The 24,882-nt window shown below is 46.0% G+C and overlaps 1 protein-coding gene across 1 annotated transcript; it reads left to right on the top strand.

Moving 5' to 3' along the window:
• Positions 1-305: 305 nt before the first annotated feature.
• Positions 306-24,709, top strand: LOC120055650 (calcium-binding mitochondrial carrier protein Aralar1-like). The gene is made up of 18 exons (XM_039003540.1): positions 306-479; positions 1,246-1,299; positions 4,502-4,647; positions 6,831-6,946; positions 7,434-7,573; positions 7,651-7,797; positions 7,895-8,033; positions 8,652-8,745; positions 8,886-8,970; positions 13,330-13,414; positions 14,034-14,192; positions 18,289-18,341; positions 18,495-18,575; positions 23,141-23,281; positions 23,383-23,521; positions 23,635-23,793; positions 23,867-23,957; positions 24,040-24,709. The coding sequence occupies exons 1-18, from the start codon at positions 468-470 to the stop codon at positions 24,257-24,259; spliced, it is 2,061 nt and encodes a 686-aa protein (XP_038859468.1). The 5' UTR covers positions 306-467; the 3' UTR covers positions 24,260-24,709.
• Positions 24,710-24,882: the final 173 nt, after the last annotated feature.

Raw genomic sequence — 24,882 nt, forward strand, 5'->3', positions numbered from 1 at the left:
TCAGTGCAAAAATATTAATTTCAAAAATATTAATTTATATATATATATATATATATTTTTTTTTTAAATAAATTATTATGATTTTTCAGCGGGTGCTGCAGCACCCTCAGCACCTCTACTTCCCACGGTTATGCTATGCAATATTTGTTCTCCCACAAATAGGCTACTGTATTTGTGTGGCCAGGTTAATTATTCGATTGGTCTGAATAGCTAGCAGTCTGTTTTCACTCAGGCTTAGAAACGTGTCCTTGCATCACCCTTGGAATGCTCGAACCACGACCGCTACAGCTGAAGAGACACACACACACTTTTAGAACAGAGAGTCAGAGGGACACGCACTAGACTAGAATAGTGGGGTTGATGCAATCGTTTCAGATTAGACCGGAGTTTGCTTTTCATTTAATTTATTTGGAATTCTGCAGTGAAAGCGCCTGCGCTAGCTAACTGTACGTGACGTCGAAACCAACATGGCGGTCAAGGTGACTTCGGCATCGCTTGCTTTACGTTTCAGAAATCGCTTTTAATGTTGTCTGCATGTTTTATCTGTTTTGTATTGGGTATATGACTATATCGTTTAAGGGATTATTTGAGTCTCTTTTTAGCGGGTGTAGGGCATTCATTGTTCCGTGCATCACTGCGGTAACGCCCGGTCTCTGGCCTTGAATGAACATCCACTAGGCGGAGTTAGCGATAAGGCTAGCATCTACATCTGATTAACATTGCGATACTAGCTATCTACTAACTCACAAGATTGTGCAATAATGACAACCGCATCACTCAACTACCATCGTGTGTCTAAATACCCTCTTATCCGCTCTGCTCTTTGCTGTTTTAAACCTAACGAGTCATTTGAAGAAGGGTTTGTGTCTTCATCTTTTGAGTAACGTTACTGTAGCTAACTAGCCAGTAGCTAACTAGTTAGCAGTAGCAGTGTTTCCTGGTCAACTCACCTGCAGTAACAGTTGGTGTGATACTTTGCATTCGTTTTGACAATAATTATATGTCTTGTAGGATAGCAGTCTTTCAAGTCCTCTGTTTGCTTTTGGAATCTTTTCATTTGTAATTTCCAATTGCAAGGAGACACACTTTATCCCAGTGTCAGCTAGGTAGTATTGATTACAAAACCAAACAGCTAGTTAGTTAACCGTTTACATTATGTAAATGTAACTAGCCGCTGTATATTTGTTTTTGCTGCAGAACGAGTCATTACCTTAACATTTTTATCTTAATCATATTGCTTGGCAGGTGCAATCCACCAAACGGGCAGACCCGAGCGAATTGAAGGTTATCTTTCTCAAGGTAAGAACAACTCTTTGGCCTTCAACTTTAGCCTGCCTCAAATGATCACTATGCACAGTTTATATGCAAAGTGACTCACAATCACAGCTTGGAATCAGCTACCCTCCCTAAATCCTAACCTCCACCATCCGGAAGATGATGCGAAACGGACTATAGTTCAGTTCCTTGGGGAAACATCTAGGGTCACTATCCCCCCAGGGTGAACTGAAGTCATGATTTAGCTTGAGGGAATCTTGTGGGGAGCTGTGTCACTATGCTCTTTAATTAAAGACCAACCCACACACGTTATGTAGTTCTGTCCTTGAGCTGTTCTTGTCTATTAATGTTCAGTATTATTAAATGTTTTGTGTGGAACTTAAGATGAGTAGCTGTGGCTTTCGCAACAGCTAATAGGAATCCTAATAAAATACCAAAATACACACAACAACACAGTAATGGTGAAAGGTGTATCTCAATAGTGTTTCCTCTTCATCTGTTCTACATGGAGAAGAGGCTATAGAGTAGAATGCACCCTATGCATTAAATCACTGAGAAGGGCAGGCTGTATCATGTATGGGCATGGCATGAGTGCCCGGCTGGTAGCAAACATCAGTGTCAGTTAACCTTGCCACAAGAAATCCCTCTGCCATAGCTTGAGTCATGTGACATTTGCCTGTGTTTGAATGTGGCAGGCATTCTGTGATGGAGTAAGCAAGCATCTATCGGCTGAATTACAAAGCTAATTGCCTGTGTGTTCACACTGTGTCATCGTCGGTATGGGAGGGCTGTCAGTTCTGCCTGTTTCCCTCCCTGGCAGGGCACCTATACACTGAGTGTACAAAACATTAGGAACACCTTCCTAATATTGTGTTGCACCCCTTTTGCCCTCAGAACAGGCTCAATTCATTGGGGCATGGACTCTACAAGGTGTCAAGAATTCCACAGGGATACTGGCACATCTTGACTCCAATGGTACCCATAGTTGTGTCAAGTTGGCTGGATGTCCTTTGTGTGGTAAACCATTCTTGATACACACGGGAAACTGTTGAACGTGAAAAACCCAGTAGCGTTGCAATTCTTGACACACACAAACCAGTGCGCCTGGCACCTACTACCATACCCTGTTCAAAGGCACTTAAATATTTTGTCTTGCCCATTCACTCTTTGATTGGCACACATACACAATGTCTTAAGGCTTACAAATCCTTCTTTAACCTTCTTTAACATTGAAGTGGATATAACAGGTGACATCAATAAGGGATCATAGCTTTCACCTGGTCAGTCAGCAGATGGTACATTAGGCTATACACGGGGGGGGGGGGGGGGGGTATACACATTTTACATACTGTATGTCATGTGAGAGTTAGAGGTCATGTATTAGTCAAAACATTGAAAGATTGTACAGCATTTAGTATTCAGCATTTCTCAGAACCCGCTGAAGCTGTGAGTTCCATGTTGAACATAAATAATGGCACTTCTAAAGTGTATTTACAGTTGCACACTGTTGTGCTTGATCCTTCATGGCTCTGTGGATGAAACAGCAGTCAGTGCCTCGTATGGGCTAATAGAGCTACTGAAAACATAACATAAAGCCTAAGATGGCTTAGCTCACAAAGCTAGTCCGAGCCGACTAGATGAAAAATTGGTCAGTGTCCCCTGGAGCTAGGTTCTTAACCCTACTTGCTCCTGTAAGTCGATCTGGATAAGAATGTCTGCTAAATTACTAAAATGAAAGGTTAGGTAAAGGGACCTTACCCAAAATACTTTCTGGAAAGTTCTTATTCCTTTAAGGAATCGGAATCTTTGTAAATAGGCTAGTTCACCTTTAGTTGTCAGTCGGACATGTCAAGTCATATGCATAACTGCGGGTAGGTGTGCTGAGGGTGCTGCAGCACCCCCTGAAAAATCGGAATATTTTTTTTTACTGTATTAAAAAAGTGGTGCACTGGGCCTTTACTAGTATTAGCGGACCAATATAGATGTCTGTTGCGCAGCAAAAAATCATTCAATCTCTGCTTTGGCAAAAAAGGTAGTTGTATGATGAAGAACAGTATCTTGCAGGATTCAATAGTTGGAATTGTAAGAGTTGTTGCTATGTCCCTTTCTCTGTGATTCTGTCATTCTAATGGAATCCAGAAAGAACAAAACCCTGTTCTCAAACATATCAAATTAAATATTTTTCTTGATCAAATAACATGAAAAACAACCACTTTGTACATTATTAATTTACCGTCCTTACAAACCACTTAATGTAAATGTATATTACTGTATTGTACATAGGCTGGTCATCTAGGATTGTACCTGTAGACTTTTCATCACCATGATGGAAAAACATTTAGTACATTGAGACATCAAGTGGTTTGTGGTGATGTGGCTCAGTTGGTAGAGCATAGCGCTTGCAATGCTAGGGTTGTGGGTTTGATTCCAATGGGGGGCCAGTATGAAAATGTATACACTCACTACTGTTATTTGCTCTGGATAAGAGCATCTACTAAAATGTAAAAGAAACTGAAATGGTCATTTTAACGTAGAAAAAGTTGCATTTGCAAAGTATTTCAAGAGACTGAAAAACATTTCAAGGAAGTATTTTTATATTAACTGTTTTGTACAGATAATTATCAAACTCAAGTCACATGCTGGTAAACACTCACACATTTAGTTTAAATTATTTTCACAAAAGTAGTGCACTGGGCCTTTACTAGTCCTGTGTTAGTGGTCTGGTATAGACAGGGGCAAGAAAAAATCGCAGCACCCCCAAACTACTTCCTGTGGCTATTGTCATACGTAGTTATATTTGGAGAGTGATGCTCATTGATTGAGCATATCTTATGTAAATAGGCTTTCCAGTTGTTCACACATTGTCTACACACAGTGCACAGTTTATACTGCCAGAGTGTGAGGCCTTAACAAAATCAATGCCCTTATCGTGTGTCTACCCGGGAAGAAGTAAGAGCCACATTATAGCGTCACATTTAGAACCACCTTAGCGTGCCAGTGTGATGGATAAGAGTTAAGTCAGGAACCCAAACTCCCCCTGTATGCATTCTGTCCTAACCCCCCTCAACATGTCAGTGTTTAGCAGGAAACTCAAAATGATGTGATGTGGGTTTCTGTCGTAATTCTTCTAAGCATGACAGAGGAGTTGATAATGCTCAGGGTTATGATTGTTATAACAGTACAAGGAACGGACCCTGTGTGACTCTGTCTGTCATAACCCCTCCAGCATGCCAGTGTGGTGGATGCAGATGGCGAGAAGTTAATGACCCCGGGGGACTTTGTGCAGAAATACCTGGGCCTGCACACACAGATCCACCACAACCCCAAAACTGTACAGCTCATCGCAGGTGTAGCTGATACCACCAAGGACGGGTAAGGAGCTGTCTACATTCACCCTCTCTCTGTCATCCTCTTTGTCTATCTTTATTTCGCACACCCTCTCTTCACCAAAAGATGGGTAAAGAGCTGCCTCCCTTCTCTCTCTCTGTTCTCTCTTTCTGTGGAACAGTTGCTCAAGCATCCTGCCTTGTCTCCTTCCCTTTCTATTTATCTCTCTCTCCTGTGTCTCATTTCAATTCAAAGGGCTTTATTTGCATGGGACATATGTTTACTAGAGGTCGACCGATTTATGATTTTTCAACGCTGATACTGATTTATTGGAGGACCAAAAAAAGCCGATACCGATTAATCGGCCTATTTATTTATTTGTAATAATGACAATTACAACAATACTGAATGAACAATTGTTTTAACTTAATATAATAAATCAATAAAATAAATTTAGCCTCAAATAAATAATGAAACATGTTCAATTTGGTTTAAATAATGCAAAAACAAAGTGTTGGAGAAGAAAGTAAAGTGCAATATGTGCCATGTAAAAAAGCTGACGTTTAAGTTCCTTACTCAGAACATGAGAACATATGAAAGCTGGTGGTTCCTTTTAACATGAGTCTTCAATATTCCCAGGTAAGAAGTTTTAGGTTGTAGTTATTATAGGACTATTTCTCTCTATACCATTTGTATTTCATATACCTTTGACTATTGGATGTTCTAATAGGTACTTTAGTATTGCCAGCCTAATCTCGTGAGTTTATAGGCTTGAAGTCATAAACAGCGCAATGCTTGAAGCACAGCGAAGAGCTGCTGGCAAATGCATGAAAGTGCTGTTTGAATGAATGCTTACGAGCCTGCTGCTGCCTACCACCGCTCAGTCAGACTGCTTAATCAAATCATAGACTTAATATAGTAACACACAGAAATACGAGCCTTAGGTCATTAATATGGTCAAATCCGGAAACTATCATTTCGAAAACAAAACGTTTATTCTTTCAGTGAAATACGGAACCGTTCCGTATTTCACTGAAGTCTAATATTGCATTGCACAACCTTCAATGTTATGTCATAATTATGTACAATTCTGGCAAATTAATTACCGTCTTTGTTAGGAAGAAATGGTCTTCACACAGTTCGCAACGAGCCATGTGGCCCACTGCTGCATATACCCTGACTCTGCTTACACTGAACGCAAGAGAAGTGACACAATTTCCATAGTTCAAAGAAATTCATGTTAGCAGGCAATATTAACTAAATATGCAGGTTTAAAAAATATATACTTGTGTATTGATTTTAAGAAAGGCGTTGATGTTTATGGTTAGGTACACATTGGTGCAAAGACGGTGCTTTTTTCGAATGCGCTTGTTAAATCACCCGTTTGGTGAAGTAGGCTATGATTCAATGATAAATTAACAGCCACCGCATCAATTATATGCAACGCAGGACAAGCTAGATAAACTAGTAATATCATCAACCATGTGTAGTTAACTAGTGAGTGATTGTTTTTTATAAGACAAGTTTAATGCTAGCTAGCACCTTACCGTGGCTCCTTGCTGCACTCGCATAACAGGTAGTCAGCCTGCCACGCAGTCTCCTCGTGGAGTGCAATGTAATCGGCCATAATCGGTGTCCAAAAATGGCGATTACCGATTGTTGTAACTTGAAATCGGCCCTAATTAATCGGCCATTCCTATTAATCGATCGACCTCTATTATAGAATAATAGTGAAGACATCAAAACTATGAAACAACACATATGGAATCATGTAGTAACCAAAAAAGTGTTAAACATATCTAAAAATATGTTTTTATATTCTTCAAAATAGCAAACCTTTGCCTTGATGACAGCTTTGCACATGCTTGGCATTCTGTTGCAGGGTGCAGAACCACACATCTGTGTCATTCAGAGCTGATTAAAAGTAATGACCTACAAGCAGCCAATCCCCAATGAACCTTCTAAATTTAGTTCAGTCTAGAGAAATGAACTGAAATCCATGACAATTGGTTAACAGTATTTTAAATACATGGGGTATTTTTAGAAATACTGCATGGTCTAATCTCACCCTACGTCATCGTTGACATTTTTCTGATGTTTCAGCGAAAGCTGAGCCTTTCTCCTTCTGATTGGATGTTGTGTAAGTGAAGCTTTGTCCTGCATGGCTTCATGTGTGTAATGTGTTTTAATGTTGCCTCTCTTTCTCTCTTTCCACAAAACACACACAGGCTGATCTCGTTCCAGGAGTTCTTAGCGTTTGAGTCGGTGCTGTGTGTTCCGGATGCCCTCTTCATCGTAGCCTTCCAGCTGTTTGACAAGACTGGCACTGGAGACATCTCTTTTGGTACGTTACTGTGTGTACATGCTTTCGTCAACTGTTCCCATGGTTTCAGCCCAGAAAATGTTGCAATCATTTAATTGTTAATAGGATTACGATTTAGCACACTATTACGTTCTCTCTAAATCACTCTCACACACACTTTTTAGTGCTTGAGAGGGGGTGAGTGTGTGTGTGTGCCTGGCATGCCTAATAATTAAAGGGAACCAATTCTGGTTTGTTAGTATACTCACTCAGCCTAAAGGTTACTGTAATTCTAAATCTGACGAATGTGGGCTATTAATTGTCTGGCATAGAATTAGAATGAGTTGAACAGATTGTCCCTGTTTCACAGATACACAGAAAGAAACAGAATTCTGAGATGTGAAGACATTTTAAAATGGTACACCCAATATGGCTGCCTTTTCTCTCAACACAACATTGCATTCAATGGCAAACCCATTCTACTCATTCCAATTCTATGGGTGTCTCACTTTATCCTCCCCTTTAACAGAGAATGTGCGGGACATCTTCAGCCAGACCACAGTGCACCACCACATCCCCTTTAACTGGGACTGTGAGTTCATCCGCCTGCACTTTGGACACGATCGCAAAAAACGCCTTAGCTACCTCGAGTTCACCCAGTTCCTACAGGTATTCACACACACCACACCACACCACACCACACCACACCACACCACACCACACCACACTGTCTTCTTTGTCTACAGGAGTTACAGTTGGAACATGCGCGCCAGGCCTTTGCCCAGAAGGACAAGAACAAAAGCGGCACCATCTCTGCCATGGACTTTAGTGACATCATGGCCACCATCCGACACCACGTGCTCACACCGTTCGTGGAGGAAAACCTGGTTTCGGTAAGAGCGTGTGTGTACTGTAAATGTGATGGTGTGTTGGGGAGGAGGTCAGGGGGAAGACTGGATGTTCTAACCCTCTGTGTGATTGTTCTCCCAGGCTGCGGGGGGCAGCACCTCTCACATGGTCAGCTTTTCCTACTTCAACGCATTTAACTCTCTCCTAAACAACATGGAGCTGATCCGCAAGATCTATAGCACACTGGCCGGTACCCGCAAGGACACACTGGTCACTAAAGGTAACACACTGGTCACTAAAGGTAACACACTGGTCACTAAAGGGAACACATGTATTCCCATCCATACCAATTGTATACCCTTCCACACACACTGTACTGTACCGACACACCAGGGTTCTCCCCAAAGAATGTGAGAGGCACTGCTCCACCTTTGTGGACTGGCTACTCCACTATGTAATAAAACAAATTAAAATGAACTACTTTTATTTAATATTTGCTTTTTTGTTGCGTTTTTCTCATATAAGGCATTTTTTTGCTCTAGATTGCGGGAAATGGCAGTTACAGGTGTTAAAAAACGCCCAAATCTCTGAGTCCAAAGGGGGGCACTAACACCCTCTGGGTCTCCTCCCCGGCCATACTCAGCAGAACCACCTTGTTAAAATATCCTGGGGAGTACCCTGTTCCAGACATGTTAGAGTGAGAGGAGTAGTGGGATCACCCTTTCCAGTCGTCTGTTAGCTGCCAGCAGAGGAACTGTTATGTTGAAGAGTCTTGGCGAGGTCTCTCAATCTCTATGTAGTATGTCTGTGTTATGCAGACTTGTTAACCCATCTCTTTTTCGCTCTCACACACTGTTTCTCTTCCCCTCTTCCTCCCTCTTGATCTCCCTCTCTCTAGAGGAGTTTATCTTTGCTGCTAACAAGTTTGGCCAGATCTCTCCCATGGAAATCGACATCCTGTACCAGTTATCAGGTCTTCACTCCCACTCTGGGTAAACACATGCATGAGTATCGCTCTTCAGCCTTGCATTGTATGCATAATATATGTGTGCCTTACACAAACATACCTGTTCAGAATGCTGGGGCAAGCTTATTGAATATTGTGTGGTAATTGTGCTGTGTTTTGTTTCAGACGTCTGAACGTTTCTGACATTGAGAGGATAGCCCCACTGGAGGAGGGAGCACTGCCCTATCACCTGGCTGAGATACAGAAACAGGTAAGAGACCTGTCTGTGTGTGCGCTAGTGTGTGTGTGCGCTAGTGTGTGTGTGTGCGCTAGTGTGTGTGTGTGCGCTAGTGTGTGTGTGTGCGCTAGTGTGTGTGTGTGTGCGCTAGTGTGTGTGTGTGTGCGCTAGTGTGTGTGCGCTAGTGTGTGTGTGTGTGCGCTAGTGTGTGTGTGTGTGCGCTAGTGTGTGTGTGTGTGCGCTAGTGTGTGTGTGTGTGCGCTAGTGTGTGTGTGTGTGCGCTAGTGTGTGTGTGTGTGCGCTAGTGTGTGTGTGTGTGCGCTAGTGTGTGTGTGTGTGCGCTAGTGTGTGTGCGCTAGTGTGTGTGCGCTAGTGTGTGTGCGCTAGTGTGTGTGCGCTAGTGTGTGTGCGCTAGTGTGTGTGTGTGTGCGCTAGTGTGTGTGTGTGTGCGCTAGTGTGTGTGTGTGTGTGCGCTAGTGTGTGTGTGTGTGTGCGCTAGTGTGTGTGTGTGTGTGCGCTAGTGTGTGTGTGTGTGCGCTAGTGTGTGTGTGTGTGCGCTAGTGTGTGTGTGTGTGTGCGCTAGTGTGTGTGTGTGTGTGTGCGCTAGTGTGTGTGTGTGTGCGCTAGTGTGTGTGTGTGTGCGCTAGTGTGTGTGTGTGTGCGCTAGTGTGTGTGTGTGTGCGCTAGTGTGTGTGTGTGTGCGCTAGTGTGTGTGTGTGCGCTAGTGTGTGTGTGTGTGCGCTAGTGTGTGTGTGTGTGCGCTAGTGTGTGTGTGTGTGCGCTAGTGTGTGTGCGCTAGTGTGTGTGCGCTAGTGTGTGTGTGTGCGCTAGTGTGTGCGCTAGTGTGTGTGTGTGTGTGTGTGTGTGTGTGCGCTAGTGTGTGTGTGTGTGTGTGTGTGTGTGCGCTAGTGTGTGTGTGTGTGTGTGTGTGTGTGTGCGCTAGTGTGTGTGTGTGTGCGCTAGTGTGTGTGTGTGTGCGCTAGTGTGTGTGTGTGTGCGCTAGTGTGTGTGTGTGTGCGCTAGTGTGTGTGTGTGTGCGCTAGTGTGTGTGTGTGTGCGCTAGTGTGTGTGTGTGTGTGTGTGTGTGTGTGTGTGCGCTAGTGTGTGTGTGTGTGTGCGCTAGTGTGTGTGTGTGTGTGTGCGCTAGTGTGTGTGTGTGTGTGTGTGCGCTAGTGTGTGTGTGTGTGTGTGTGTGCGCTAGTGTGTGTGTGTGCGCTAGTGTGTGCTCGTGCGCTAGTGTGTGCTCGTGCGCTAGTGTGTGCTCGTGCGCTAGTGTGTGCTCGTGCGCTAGTGTGTGCTCGTGCGCTAGTGTGTGCTCGTTTGTGTGCTAGTGTGTGTTTGTGTGCTAGTGAGTGTCTGTGTGCGCGCTAGTGTGTGTGCGCGCTAGTGTGTGTGTGTGTGCGCGCTAGTGTGTGTGTGTGTGCGCGCTAGTGTGTGTGTGTGTGCGCGCTAGTGTGTGTGTGTGTGTGCGCTAGTGTGTGTGTGCGCTAGTGTGTGTGTGCGCTAGTGTGTGTGTGTGTGTGTGCGCTAGTGTGTGTGTGTGTGTGTGCGCTAGTGTGTGTGTGTGTGTGCGCTAGTGTGTGCTCGTGCGCTAGTGTGTGCTCGTGCGCTAGTGTGTGCTCGTGCGCTAGTGTGTGCTCGTGCGCTAGTGTGTGCTCGTGCGCTAGTGTGTGCTCGTTTGTGTGCTAGTGTGTGTTTGTGTGCTAGTGAGTGTCTGTGTGCGCGCTAGTGTGTGTGCGCGCTAGTGTGTGTGTGTGTGCGCGCTAGTGTGTGTGTGTGTGTGCGCTAGTGTGTGTGTGCGCTAGTGTGTGTGCGCGCTAGTGTGTGTGTGTGTGTGCGCGCGCTTGTGTGTGTGGGTGTGTCAAATCAAATCAAACTCGAAAACAAAACATTTATTCTATCAGTGAAATACAGAACCGTTCCGTATTTTATCTAACGGGTGGCATCCATAAGTCTAAATATTCCTGTTACATTGCACAACCTTCAATGTTATGTCATAACATTAATTCTGGCAAATTAGTTCGCAACGAGCGAGGCGGCCCAAACTGTTGCATATACCCTGACTCTGCGTGCAATGAACGCAAGAGAAGTGACACAATTTCACCTGGTTAATATTGCCTGCAAATTTCTTTTAGCTAAATATGCAGGTTTAAAAATATATACTTCTGTGTATTGATTTTAAGAAAGGCATTGATATTTATGGTTAGGTACCTTTTTCGCGAATGCGCACCGCATCGATTATATGCAGGACACACTAGATAAACTAGTAATATCATCAACCATGTGTGGTTAACTAGTGATTATGATTGATCGATTGATTGTTTTTTATGAGAAGTTTAATGCTAGCTAGCAACTTACCTTGGCTTCTTACTGCATTCGCGTAACAGGCAGGCTCCTCGTGGAGTGCAATGAGAGGCAGGTGGTTAGAGCGTTGGACTAGTTAACCGTAAGGTTGCAAGATTGAATCCCCGAGCGTACAAGGTAAAAATCTGTCGTTCTGCCCCTGAACAAGGCAGTTAACCCACCGTTCCTAGGCCATCATTGACATTAAGAATGTGTTCTTAACTGACTTGCCTAGTTAAAGGTGTTAAAAAAAAACAAAAAAAACGGCCAAATACCGATTTACTTGAAATCGGCCCTAATTAATCGGCCATTCCGATTAATCGGTCAACCTCTAGTGTAGATGTCCTGGAGGGCAGGTAGTTTGCCCCCGGTGATGCGTTGTGCAGAACTCACTACCCTTTGGAGAGCCTTACCGCTGTGGGCGGAGCAGTTGCCGTACCAGGCGGTGATACAGCCCGACAGGATGCTCTCGATTGTGCAGCTGTAAAAGTTTGAGTGTTTTTGTTGACAAGCCAAATTTCTTCAGCCTCCTGGGGTTGAAGAGGCGCTGTTGCGTTTTCTTCACCACGCTGTCTGTGTGGGTGGACCATTTTAGTTTGTCCGTGATGTGTAAGCCGAGGAACTTAAAACGTTCCACCTTCTCCCCAGTGTTGAGGATCAGCGGGGTGGAGATGTTGTTTCCTACCCTCACCACCTGGGGGCGTCCCGTCAGAAAGTCCAGCACCCAGTTGCACAGGGCGGGGTCGAGACCCAGGGTCTCGAGCTTAGTGGCGAGTTTGGAGGGTACTATGGTGTTAAATGCTGAGCTGTAGTCGATGAACAGCATTCTTAAATAGGTATTCCTCTTGTCCAGTTGGGATAGGGCAGTGTGATTGCGATTGTGCCGTCTGTGGACCAATTGGGGTGGTAAGTAAATTGGAGTGGGTCTAGGGTGTCGGGTAAGGTAGAGGTGATATGATCCTTGACTGGTCCCTCAAAGCACTTCATGATGACGGAAGTGAGTGCTACGGGGCGGTAGTCGTTTAGCTCAGTTACCTTAGCTTTCTTGGGTACAGGAACAATGGTGGCCCTCTTGAAGCATGTGGGAACAGCAGACTGGGATAAGGATTGATTGAATATGTCCGTAAACACACCAGCCAGCTGGTCTGCGCATGCTCTGAGAACGCGGCTAGGGATGCCGTCTGGGCCAGCAGCCTTGCAAGGGTAAACTCTGTGAAAATGTTTTACTCACATTGGCTGCGGTGAAGGAAAGCCCGCAGGTTTCGGTAGCGGGCCGTGTCAGTGGCACTGTATTGTCTTCAAAGCGAGCAAAAAGGTTTTTAGTTTGTCTGGGAGCAAGAGATCGGGGTCTGCGACGGGGCTGGTTTTCTTTTTGTAGTCCATGATTTGACTGTAGACCCTGCCACATACCTCTCGTGTCTGAGCCGTTGAATTGCGACTCTACTTTGTCTCTATACTGACGCTTAGCTTGTTTGATTGCCTTGCGGAGGGAATAGCTACACTGTTTGTATTTGGTCATGTTTCTGGTCGCCTTGCCCTGATTAAAAGCAGTGGTTCGCTCTTTCAGTTTTGTGTGTACTAGTGGGGGTGTGTGTGCTAGTGGGGGTGTGTGTGCTAGTGGGGGTGTGTGTACTAGTGGGGGTGTGTGTACTAGTGGGGGTGTGTGTACTAGTGGGGGTGTGTGTGCTAGTGGGGGTGTGTGTGCTAGTGGGGGTGTGTGTGCTAGTGGGGGTGTGTGTGTGCTAGTGGGGGTGTGTGTGTGCTAGTGGGGGTGTGTGTGTGCTAGTGGGGGTGTGTGTGTGCTAGTGGGGGTGTGTGTGTGTGTGTGTGTGTGTGTGTGTGTGCTAGTGGGGGTGTGTGTGTGCTAGTGGGGGTGTGGGGGTGTTAGTGTGTGCTAGTGGGTGGGTGGGTGTGCTAGTGTGTGTGTGTGTGGGTGGGTGTGCTAGTGTGTGTGTGTGTGCGCGTGCTGGTGTGTGTGTGTGCGCTCAAGTAAATGAGCATACATGTGTGTCTCTCTCTCTCTCTGTCTGTCCGTCTGTCCCTCTGTAGCAGAGCCAAGGTGATGGTTCCAGGTCAGTGTTGCTGCAGGTTGCAGAGTCGGCCTACCGTTTCAGCTTGGGCTCAATTGCTGGAGGTAAGGGACTGGGGAGGGGGTGATGCGGTAAGGGACTGGGTGAGGTAAGGGATGGTACATTTTAAATATTTCCAGTTTCAATCGCACACTTAGAAGCTCATATTTGAGATGGTTCATATCTTCTGTGTATGTCGACAGACATGTTTAACTATAGAATAATTTAACTATAGCATATTAAACAAAACAGAAGTTCTACCAACTGGGGACATTTTGGCTATTTTTAGGCGGTTTAGGGTTTAAATTAGGGGGCCTCCCGAGTGGTGCAGTGGTCTAAGGCACTGCATAGTAGTGCTAGGTGCGTAACTACAGACCTGTGTTCGATCACGAGTTGTATCACAACCGGACGTGAACGGGAGTCCCATACGGCAGCATACAATTGACCCAGCTTCGTGGAGGTTTGGCGAGGGGCTTTACTTGGCTCAACGCGCTCTTGTGGCAGGCCGGCAGTGAGACGAGATAAGAAAAGGGGGTAAAATACAACCAAAAACAATTAGGCTTGCTTGTTGAAGGTTAGGTTTAGGGTTAAGGTTAGGTTTTGGGGTTAGTGAAAATAAGATTTTGAATAGGAATCAACTGTGTCCCCACAAGGTTAGTAAAACAAGACTGTGTGTGTGTGTAGCTACGGGAGCCACGGCGGTGTATCCAATAGACCTGGTTAAGACCAGGATGCAGAACCAGAGGAGTACAGGCTCGTTCGTAGGAGAACTGATGTACAAGAACAGCTTTGACTGTGCCAAGAAGGTGCTGCGCTATGAAGGCTTCTTCGGATTCTACAGAGGTACGGACAGACACCTCTTCCCCTCATAGCTGCTCTCCTGATTGCTTTTCTTCCCCTCATAGCTGCTCTCCTGATCGCTCTTCTTCCTCTCATGGCTGCTCTCCTGATCGCTCTTCTTCCCCTCATGGCTGCTCTCCTGATCGCTCTTCTTCCCCTCATAGCTGCTCTCCTGATCGCTCTTCTTCCCCTCATAGCTGCTCTCCTGATCGCTCTTCTTCCCCTCATAGCTGCTCTCCTGATCGCTCTTCTTCCCCTCATAGCTGCTCTCCTGATCGCTCTTCTTCCCCTCATAGCTGCTCTCCAGATCGCTCTTCTTCCGCTCATAGCTGCTCTCCTGATCGCTCTTCTTCCCCTCATAGCTGCTCTCCTGATCGCTCTTCTTCCCCTCATAGCTGCTCTCCTGATCGCTCTTCTTCCCCTCATAGCTGCTCTCCTGATCGTTCTTCTTCCCCTCATGGCTGCTCTCCTGATCGCTCTTCTTCCCCTCATGGCTGCTCTCCTGATCGCTCTTCTTCCCCTCATGGCTGCTCTCCTGATCGCTCTGCTTCCCCTCATTGCTGCTCTCCTGATCGCTCTGCTTCCCCTCATGGCTGCTCTCCTGATCGCTCTGCTTCCCCTCATGGCTGCTCTCCTGATCGCTCTGCTTCCCCTCATGGCTGCTCTCCTGATCGCTCTGCTTCCCCTCATGGCTGCTCTCCTGATCGCTCTTCTTCCCCTCATGGCTGCTCTCCTGATCGCTCTTCTTCCCCTCATGGCTGCTCTCCTGATCGCTGTTCCCTTCTTGGCTGCTGTTTTCCCCTCTATCCATCTCTTCTGCTCTTTATCTCTCTTTCCATCCCTGTCTCCTTCACTCTTTTCTCCTGGTCCACATATTTTTCATATCCTGCTCTTTTACCTAAACTCAGCAAAAAAAGAAACTCACCTCTCACTGTCAACTGCGTTTATTTTCAGCAAACTTAACATGTGTTAATATTTGTATGAACATCACAAGATTCAAATACTGAGACATAAACTGAACAAGTTCCACAGACATGTGACTAACAGAAATGTAGTAATGTGTCCCTGAACAAAGGTGGGGGTAAAAATCAAAAGTAACAGTCAGTATCTGGTGTGGCCACCAGCTGCATTAAGTACTGCAGTGCATCTCCTCATGGACTGCACCAGATTTGCCAGTTCTTGCTGTGAGATGTTACCCCACTCTTCCACCAAGGCACCTGCAAGTTCCCGGACATTTCTGGGGAGAATGGCCCACCCCCCCTATGATCCAACATGTCCCAGACGTGCTCAATGGGATTGAGATCCGGGCTCTTCGCTGGCCATGGCAGAACACTGACATTCCTGTCTTGCAGGAAATCACGCACAGAACGAGCAGTATGGCTGGTGGCATTGTCATGCTGGAAGGTCATGTCAGGATGAGCCTGCAGGAAGGGTACCACATGAGGGAGGAGGATGTCTTCCCTGTAACGCACAGCGTTGAGATTGCCTGCAATGACAACAAGCTCAGTCCGATGATGCTGTGACACACGGACCCTCCATCTCCAAATCGATCCTGCTCCAGAGTACAGGCCTCGGTGTGACTTTCATTCCTTCGACGATAAACGCGAGTCCGACCACGTGAGACAAAACTGCGACTCATCAGTGAAGAGCACTTTTTGCCAGTCCTGTCTGGTCTAGTGACGGTGGGTTTGTGCCCATAGGCGACGTTGTTGCCGGTGATGTTGTAAGGCACGTCCTGACCAGACAGGCCTACAAGCCCTCAGTCCAGCCTCTGTCAGCCTATTGAGGACAGTCTGAGCACTGATTGTGCGTTCCTGGTGTAACTCGGGCAGTTGTTGTTGCCATCTTGTACCTGTCGCGCAGATGTGATGTTCGGATGTACCGATCCTGTGTAGGTGTTGCTACACGTGGTCTGCCACTGCGAGGACGATCAGCTGTCCGTCCTGTCTCCCTGTGGTGCTGTCTTAGGCGTCTCACAGTACGGACATTGCAATTTATTGCCCTGGCCACATCTGCAGTCCTCATGCCTCCTTGCAGCATGCCTAAGGCACGTTCACGCAGATGAGCAGGGACCCTGGGCATATTTATTTTGGTGTTTTTCCAGAGTCAGTAGAAAGGCCTCTTTAGTGTCCTGTCGTGTCTTTGGCATCATTAAACTGAAGACTTATTTATCAAATAACTCTCTGTAATTATTATTACGCGATTAAACTGATTAATCATGTAACTAATTAACTAGGAAGTCGGGGCACCAAGGAAAATATTCAGATTACAAAGTTATAATTTTCCTAATAACTTTTCTGATATTTTATATCTGATCAATTAGTCTTCGAATTAATTAATTACTTATTTTACCTCACGTTAGTCTCATTCCAAACGTCGTATATTGTTGGTTATCTGCACAAACTGTCTTCACTGAGTCATCCATACATCAATTGTCTTAAATAATTTATTAACTAAGTAATTCACAGAACTGCATAAACAAACAGTAGATATTTACAAGGAAATGATAACGGAGTTTCCCTAGTGGGATAAACCGGTATCACGGCTTGGTGGACAAAAAGGGAAGTGGGGGTCAACTGAGATGAGACACTACAAAGTTGATAATTATAACAATTGAAATGCTGATCCTTTGCACATGAACGCTCACTCATTCGGGAACAATTGCAATCAATATATATATTTACGCTCAGTGTGTCGTCGGGATCTCTGCGGAAAAGTTAGTTTCTGTTGGAGTTTCCGTCCTCTCTCTCTCTGTCGTGGTTAGAGTGGATAGTTCAGAGTGACATTCATTCATGTCGTTATGGATAGGTGTTTCGGCGGTTGTCGGTCTTCGCGTTCAATGATACCGAATTCCTAGCTGCAGACTAGTAATTCATATCAAAGACTTGTTCTTATTCTGTCGGTATCGATAGTCTAAGAGTTTAACCACGTGGAATGGTTAAAAGATTCAGCAGTCTGGTCTCAAACCTTGGCCCTCTCGTTATCGAGGTAAGCTGGTCTGCAACCTTTGTCCTCTCATGTTTGGGAGAAACATGGTCTGGTGATGGAAAACCCGAGTGGGGGTTTTATTCGGAAGTTGCAGAAAAGGGCCTGTCCCAGGATGCCCGACCCTAACTGGGCTCATGGGCGGTCCTCTGATTTAGTTAAACTCAAAAGGGACTTGGAGTTTCCTTTATTAAACAGTCCAAAATCACATTACACAATTTTACAAACAGTATCATCCTCACTCATTCATCTTATACAACAATTAGATGTAAACCTCATATCTGAGGCTATTATATAAACAGCGTTATGGTAATGTGGCCGCACCGTCTCTCATGAGTTTTACAAACTTGTAACAAACGGACCAGTTCGTAGCTGGATTCTTCACCAATCTTTTATACTTACTCTGGAACATAAATGTTGTTCGGACCTCAAGTTCTGTGAGGTGGAAGAAATTACTTTGTTCTCTATGAAAATTCACTCTGTCTCTATACTGTGTGGCCATGAGGCAGGATCTTCCCTAGGAATTTACGACCTCTCTGACCACAGCAGCCTGGTTGTAGGAGGCAGAGAGGGGGATGGTGCTCGCTGTACCCAAAGACGGCAACGTCATGACAGTCCTAAGTTTTCATAACTGTGACCTTAATTGCCTACCATTTTTAAGCTGTTAGTGTTTTAACGACCGTTCCACAGGTGCATGTTCATTAATTGTTTATGGTCCATTGAACAAGCATGGGAAACAGTGTTTAAACCCTTTACAATGAACATCTGGGAAGTTATTTGGATTTTTACAAATTATCTTTGAACGACAGGGTCCTGAAAAAGGGACGTTTCTTTTTTTTGCTGAGTTTATATTCACTGCTCTCCTCCTTCTGCTCTCTCTTCTGTTGATGGGAAAAGGACTGAAGGCTCCCATCTAGTGTTGGCTCACCCACACTGCAACACTAAACCTGCATCCGTCCATCCACTTCTTTCTTTGTCCTTTTAATTCTCCCCTTTCCTTCATTCTCATCCCTGCACTCTTCTCCTCCCTTCTCTCCTTCTACCCTGAGAAACTAGTCATCGTGAGATGTGGTTCATGTCATATGTGGACTCAATCTCCCATGCTGCTCTCCAGGTCTTCTTCCCCAGCTCATAGGCGTGGCTCCAGAGAAGGCCATCAAACTCACAGTGAGTCAAACTCCTCCCCCTCCTGTTCACTCAGCCAATCACTATGGAGATGAATCCTAAATTAACACTAAATTCTTTCTCAGACGTTCCTGGCTATTCCCTCTGTAGTATCTCTGCTGATTCCCTCTCTCTCTACCCCCTCTCTCCCTGTAGGTGAATGACTTTGTGAGAGATAAGTTCACCGGTAAAGGCGACACCATTCCCTTTGCTGCTGAGGTGCTGGCTGGAGCCTGTGTGAGTAAGACTGGTCAATCAATCAATCAAATGTATTTATAAAGCCCTTTTACATCAGCCGATGTCACACAAGTGCTGTACAGAAACCCAGCCTTAAACCCAAAACAGCAAGCAATGCAGAAGCACGGTGGCTAGGAAAATCTCCCTAGAAAGGCCAGAACCTAGGAAGAAACCTAGAGAGGAACCAGGCTATGAGGGGTGGCCAGTCCTCTTCTGGCTGTGCCGGGTGGAGATTATAACAGAACATGGCCAAACGTTCATAGATGACCAGCAGGGTCAGATAATAATAATCACAGTGATTGTAGAGGGTGCAACAGGTCAGCACCTCAGGAGTAAATGTCAGTTGGCTTTTCATAGCCGATCATTCAGAGTTAGAGACAGCAGGTGCGTTAGAGAGAGAGTCCAAAACAGCAGGTCCGGGACAAGGTGGCACGTCCAGTGAACAGGTCAGGGTTCCATAGCCGCAGGCAGAACAGTTGAAACTGGAGCAGCAGCGTGACCAGGTGGACTGGGGAGAGCAAGGAGTCCTCAGGCCAGGTAGTCCTGAGGCATGGTCCTAAGGCTCAGGTCCTCCGAGAGGAGAGAGAGAATTAGAGGGAGCATACTTAAATTCACACAGGACACCGGATAAGACAGGAGAAATACACAAAATATAACAGACTGACCCTAGCCCCCCGACGCAAACTATTGCAGCATAAATACTGGAGGCTGAGACAGGAGTGGTCGGGAGACACTGTGGCCCTGTCCGACGATACCCCCCGGACAGGGCAAAACAGGCAGGACACCACTAGAGGGATATCTTCAACCACCAACCTACTACGCTGAGACAAGGCCGAGTATAGCCCACGAAGATCTCCCCCACATTCTAGGGACAGTAAGGAGGCCTGTGTCTTGTGACCGAAGCGTACGTGTAGGTATGTACGGCAGGACCAAATCGGAAAGACAGGTAGGAGCAAGCCCATGTAATGCTTTGTAGGTTAGCAGTAAAACCTTGAAATCAGCCCTAGCCTTAACAGGAAGCCAGTGTAGAGAGGCTAGCACTGGAGTAATATAATTAAATTTGTTGGTTCAAGTCCAGATTCTAGCAGCCGTGTTTAGCACTAATGTTACGAAGATGGAAAAAAGCTCTCCTTCGTCAAAAGAGAGATCAGGGTCCAGAGTAATGCTGAGGTCCTTCAGTTTTATTTGAGATGACTGTACAACCATCAAGATTGTCAGATCCAACAGAAGATCTCTTTGTTTCTTGGGACCTAGAACTAGTATTTCTGTTTTGTCCGAGTTGAAAAGTAAAAAATGTGCTGCCATCCACTTCCTTATGTCTGAAACACAGGCTGCCAGGGAGGGCAATTTTGGTGCTTCACCATGTTTCATCGAAATGTACAGCTGTGTATCGTCCGCATAGCAGTGAAAGTTAACACTATGTTTCCGAATGACATTACCAAGAGGTAAAATATATAGTGAAAACAATAGTGGTTCTAAAGCGGAACCTTGAGGAACACTGAAATGTACAGTTGATTTGTCCAGAAGACAAGCCATCCACAGAGACAAACTGATATCTTTCCGACAGATAAGATCTAAACCAGGCCAGAACTTGTCTGTGTAGGCCATTCTCCAAAAGAATGTGGTGATCGATGGTATCAAAAGCAGCACTAAGGTCTAGGAGCACAAGGACAGATGCAGAGCCTTGGTCTGACGCCATTAAAAGGTAATTTACCACCTTCACGAGTGCAGTCTCAGTGCTATGATGGGGTCTAAAACCAGACTGAAGTATTTCGTATACATTGTTTGTCTTCAGGAAGGCAGTGAGTTGCTGCACAACAGCTTTTTCAAAAAATGTTGAGAGGAATGGAAGATTCGATATAGGCTGATTTTATTTTTTTCTGCGTCAAGGTTTGGCTTTTTCAAGAGGTTTGATTTCTGCCACTTTTAGTGGGTTTGGTACACATCCGGTGGATAGGGAGCCGTGCATTATATTCAACATAGGAGGGCCAAGCACAGGAAGCAGCTCTTTCAGTAGTTTAGTTAGAATAGGGTCCAGTCTGCAGCTTTAAGGTTTAGAGACAAGACTATTTTCATCAATGTGTCAAGAATTACAAAACTTGAGTGTCTCCCTTGATCTTAGGTCCTGGCAGTGTTCTGCAGACTGAGGACAACTGAGCTTTGGAGGAATACGCAAATTTAAAGAGGAGTCCATAATTTGCTTTATAATGATCATGATCTTTTCGTCAAAGTTCATGAAATTATTATCACTGCTGAAGTGAAAGCCATCCTCTCTTAAAGAATGCTGCATTTTAGTTATCTTTGCGACAGTATCAAAAATAAAGTTTGGATTGTTCTTATTCTCCTCAATTAAGTTGGAAAAATAGGATGATCGAGCAGCAGCGAGGGCTCTTTGATACTACACGCTACTGTCTTTCCAAGCTAGTTGGAAAACTTCCAGTTTTGTGTAGCGCCATTTCCATTCCAATTTTCTGGAAGCTTGCTTCAGAGCTCGGGTATTTTCTGTATACCAGGGAGCTAGTTTCTTATGACAAATGTTTTTTGTTTTTAGGGGTGCGACTGCATCTAGGGTATTGCGCAAGGTTAAATTGAGTTCCTCAGGTGGTTAACGGATTTTTGTATTCTGACGTCTTGGGTAGGTGGAGGGAGTCTGGAAGGGCATCTAGGAATCTTTGGGTTGTCTGAGAATTTATAGCACGACTTTTGATGCTCCTTGGTTGGGGTCTGAGCAGATTATTTGTTGCGATTACAAAAGTAATAAAATGGTGGTCCGACAGTCCAGGATTATGAGGAAAAACATTAAGATCCACAACATTTATTCCACGGGACAAAACTAGGTCCAGAGTACGACTGTGGCAGTGAGTAGGTCCGGAGAAATGTTGGACAAAACCCACTGAGTCAATGATGGCTCCGAAAGCCTTTTGGAGTGGGTCTGTGGACTTTTCCACGTGAATATTAAAGTCACCAAAAATGTGAATATTATCTGCCATGACTACAAGGTCCGATAGGAATTCAGGGAACTCAGTGAGGAACGCTGTATGAGGCCTGTGAACAGTAGCTATAAAAAGTGATTGAGTAGGCTGCATAGATTTCATGACTAGAAGCTCAAAAGATGAAAACCCAGTCATTTTTGGGGGGGAAATTGAAATTTGCTATCGTAAATGTTAGCAACACCTCTGCCTTTTGTGGGATGTGCGGGGGATATGGTCACTAGTGTAACCAGGAGGAGAGACCTCATTTAACACAGTAAATTCATCAGGCTTAAGCCATGTTTCAGTCAGGCCAATCACATCAAGATTATGATCATTGACTATTTCCTTGGAAGTGAGGGATCTAACATTAAGTAGCCCTATTTTGAGATGTGAGATCACAATCTCCTTCAATAAAGACAGGAATGGAGGAGGTCTTTATTCCAGCGAGATTGCTAAGGCGAACACCGCCATGTTTTTAGTTTTGCCCAACCTAGATCGAGGCACAGACACTGTCTCAATGGGGATAGCTGAGCTGACTGCACTGACTATACTAGTGGCAGACTCCACTAAGCTAGCAGGGTGGCTAACAGGGTGCAGGCCAGGCAGCAGGCTATCTCATTGTGGAGCTGGGGGAGTTAGAGCCCTGTCTATGTTCATAGATAAGATGAGAGCACCCCTCCAGTTAGGGAGGAGTGAAGGACTTGGTCCTGATTGTGGGGGAGTCCCAATTATCTCAAATTATATCTTTTGGGAGGGCCAAAAACAGTTTCAACCAGCGATTGAGTTGAGATTCTGCTGTAGAGCTCATCACTCCCCCTAACTGGGAGGGGGCCAGAGACAATTACTCAATGCCGACACGTCTTTGTAGATGATTTACATGCTGAAGCTATGTTGTGCTTGGTGACCTCTGACTATTTCACCCTAACATCGTTGGTGCCGACGTGGATAACAATATCCCTATACTCTCTACACTCGCCAGTTTTAGCTTTAGCCAGCACCATCTTGAGATTAGCCTTCACGTCGGTAGCCCTGCCCCCTGGTAAACAGTGTATGATCGCTGGATGATTATTTTTAAGTCTAATACTACGGGTAATGGAGTCGCCAATGACTAGGGTGTTCAATTTGTCAGAGCTAATGGTGGGAGACTTCGGCGTCTCAGACCCTGTAACGGATGGAGGACAGACCAGAGGAGACTCTGACTCGTTGCTTAATGGGGAGAACCGGTTGAACGTTTCTGTCGGCTGAATGAGCGACACCGGTTGAGCATTTCAGCATTTCCCTCCAGAAGCCATGAGAAAGTTGTCCGGCTGCGGGGACCGTGCGAGGGGATTTGTACTAACGTTACTATCTGTACTTACTGGTGGCACAGATGCTGTTTCATCCTTTCCTACACTTACCTTTGCGTCTGAAGCTGGGTTTGCAGCACGAAACGTTAGCAACAAACCGCACAGCTGCACATAAACAAGTCTGTTCCATCTCGCTCAAACTTCCCAACCCTAAACCCCACCCATTATATTCTACCTAATCCTACTTAAATGGGAGGCTTTGGTAGCAACCCTCCCTTCCTCATGTACCCTATGTCACTCTCCGCAGGCAGGGGGTTCCCAGGTGGTCTTTACTAACCCGCTGGAGATAGTCAAGATCAGATTGCAGGTGGCAGGAGAGATCACCACAGGACCCAGAATCAGCGCCCTCAGTGTCATCCGAGACCTCGGCTTGTTCGGCCTCTACAAGGTGTGTGTTTGACCATTACGTCTGGTGGCATTGTGCTTGTATTTTGGGAGACAAAGGCCTTTTGATTGAAAATGTCTGTCACTTACCCTTTGTGTGTGTAGGGTGCTAAAGCGTGTTTCTTGAGAGACATCCCTTTCTCAGCCATCTTCTTCCCAGTGTACGCCCACACCAAGGCTCAGTTCGCCGACGAACAGGGAAGACTGGGCGCATTACAGCTGTTAGCTGCTGGAGCCATCGGCGGTACACACACGCACTACACACACACCTACCCAGCGATGCAATTCAATTCCATTTTATTTGACTGTCAAAAACAGTCATAGCCACAGGTGATACCCTTTGACTACATTTCCCAGGTATCCCTGCTGCCTCCCTGGTGACGCCTGCTGATGTCATCAAGACGCGCCTGCAGGTAGCAGCGAGGGCGGGACAGACCACCTACACTGGAGTCACGGACTGCTTCAGGAAAATCATGCATGAGGAGGGATTCAGAGCACTGTGGAAGGGAGCTGGAGGTGTGTGTGTGTGTGTGTGGTGTGTGGTGTGTGTGGAAATGGGAATTTGCTTACACTCTGTCTCTCTCCCCAGCTCGTATGTGTCGATCCTCTCCTCAGTTTGGGGTGACTCTGGTGACCTATGAGCTTCTACAGCGGTGGTTAAATGTGGACTTCGGAGGGCAGTAAGTACACACACACTCTACCCACTGTTATAACTCAAGTTATCATACAATGTCTCCCATTTCCCTATCTTTCTCTCTCCAGTCGTCCGTCAGGGTCTGAGCCCACTCCTAAGTCTCGTATCTCGGAGCTTCCTCCGGTCAGTGCTGACCACGTGGGCGGTTACCGTCTGGCTACGGCCACCTTCGCTGGCGTGGAGAACAAGTTTGGCCTCCACCTGCCCAAGTTCAAGTCCTCTGGAGTGGTCTCCATTCACCATGATACCCCTTCTGCCTCCCCTCAAGAGGAGGCTGCTGCACCCTAAAGACTGGGCCTCTGCCCACTCCACTAGGGAGTATACACTTAGACACACACTCCCAGGGGCCATGCAACAGAAATACATACACACTGTTTGTAGGGCCATGTAACCAGAAATACACACACACTCCCAGGGTCCATGTAACCAGACATACACACAGACGTACACACTGCCCCCCACTCCTCCAAGGGACTAATTCAGTGCACTCTCTCCCTGGTCCTGGAGAGCTGACTGTAGGTCAGTAGTTAAAGCTCAGTCAGTAACATGAACACTGCACTGTGTTGTACTGTACTGTGTTGTATCTCCAGTGGCTGCATGCTCCTCTTTACTTCTCTCATCCCTCTTTTCATCTGAAACATGAATTTGAAAAGTAGCCTCGTCTCCCACCTGCATTCCGGTTGCTCCCCCCCTGCATTCCGGTTGCTCTCCCCCCCCCCGCATTCCGGTTGCTCTCCCCCCCCCACATTCCGGTTGCCCCCCCCCCCCCCCTCCCCCCACATTCCGGTCCCCCCTCCCCCACACATTCCGGTCGCCCCCCCCCCCCCACATTCCGGTTGCTCCCCCCACCCCCCACATTCCGGTTGCGCTTCCCCCCCCCCCCCACATTTTGGTTGCGCTCCCCCCCCCCA

This window comes from Salvelinus namaycush, chromosome 11 (assembly GCF_016432855.1).
Source record: "Salvelinus namaycush isolate Seneca chromosome 11, SaNama_1.0, whole genome shotgun sequence".
NCBI classification, from domain to species: domain Eukaryota; kingdom Metazoa; phylum Chordata; class Actinopteri; order Salmoniformes; family Salmonidae; genus Salvelinus; species Salvelinus namaycush.

Excerpts from the sequence above, each read along its gene's own strand:
- LOC120055650 (XM_039003540.1), top strand. Across the intron at positions 8,746-8,885 it reads GGTCTTCACTCCCACTCTGG|ACGTCTGAACGTTTCTGACA; the intron begins GTAAACACATGC and ends GTTTTGTTTCAG. Across the intron at positions 23,958-24,039 it reads AATGTGGACTTCGGAGGGCA|TCGTCCGTCAGGGTCTGAGC; the intron begins GTAAGTACACAC and ends TTCTCTCTCCAG.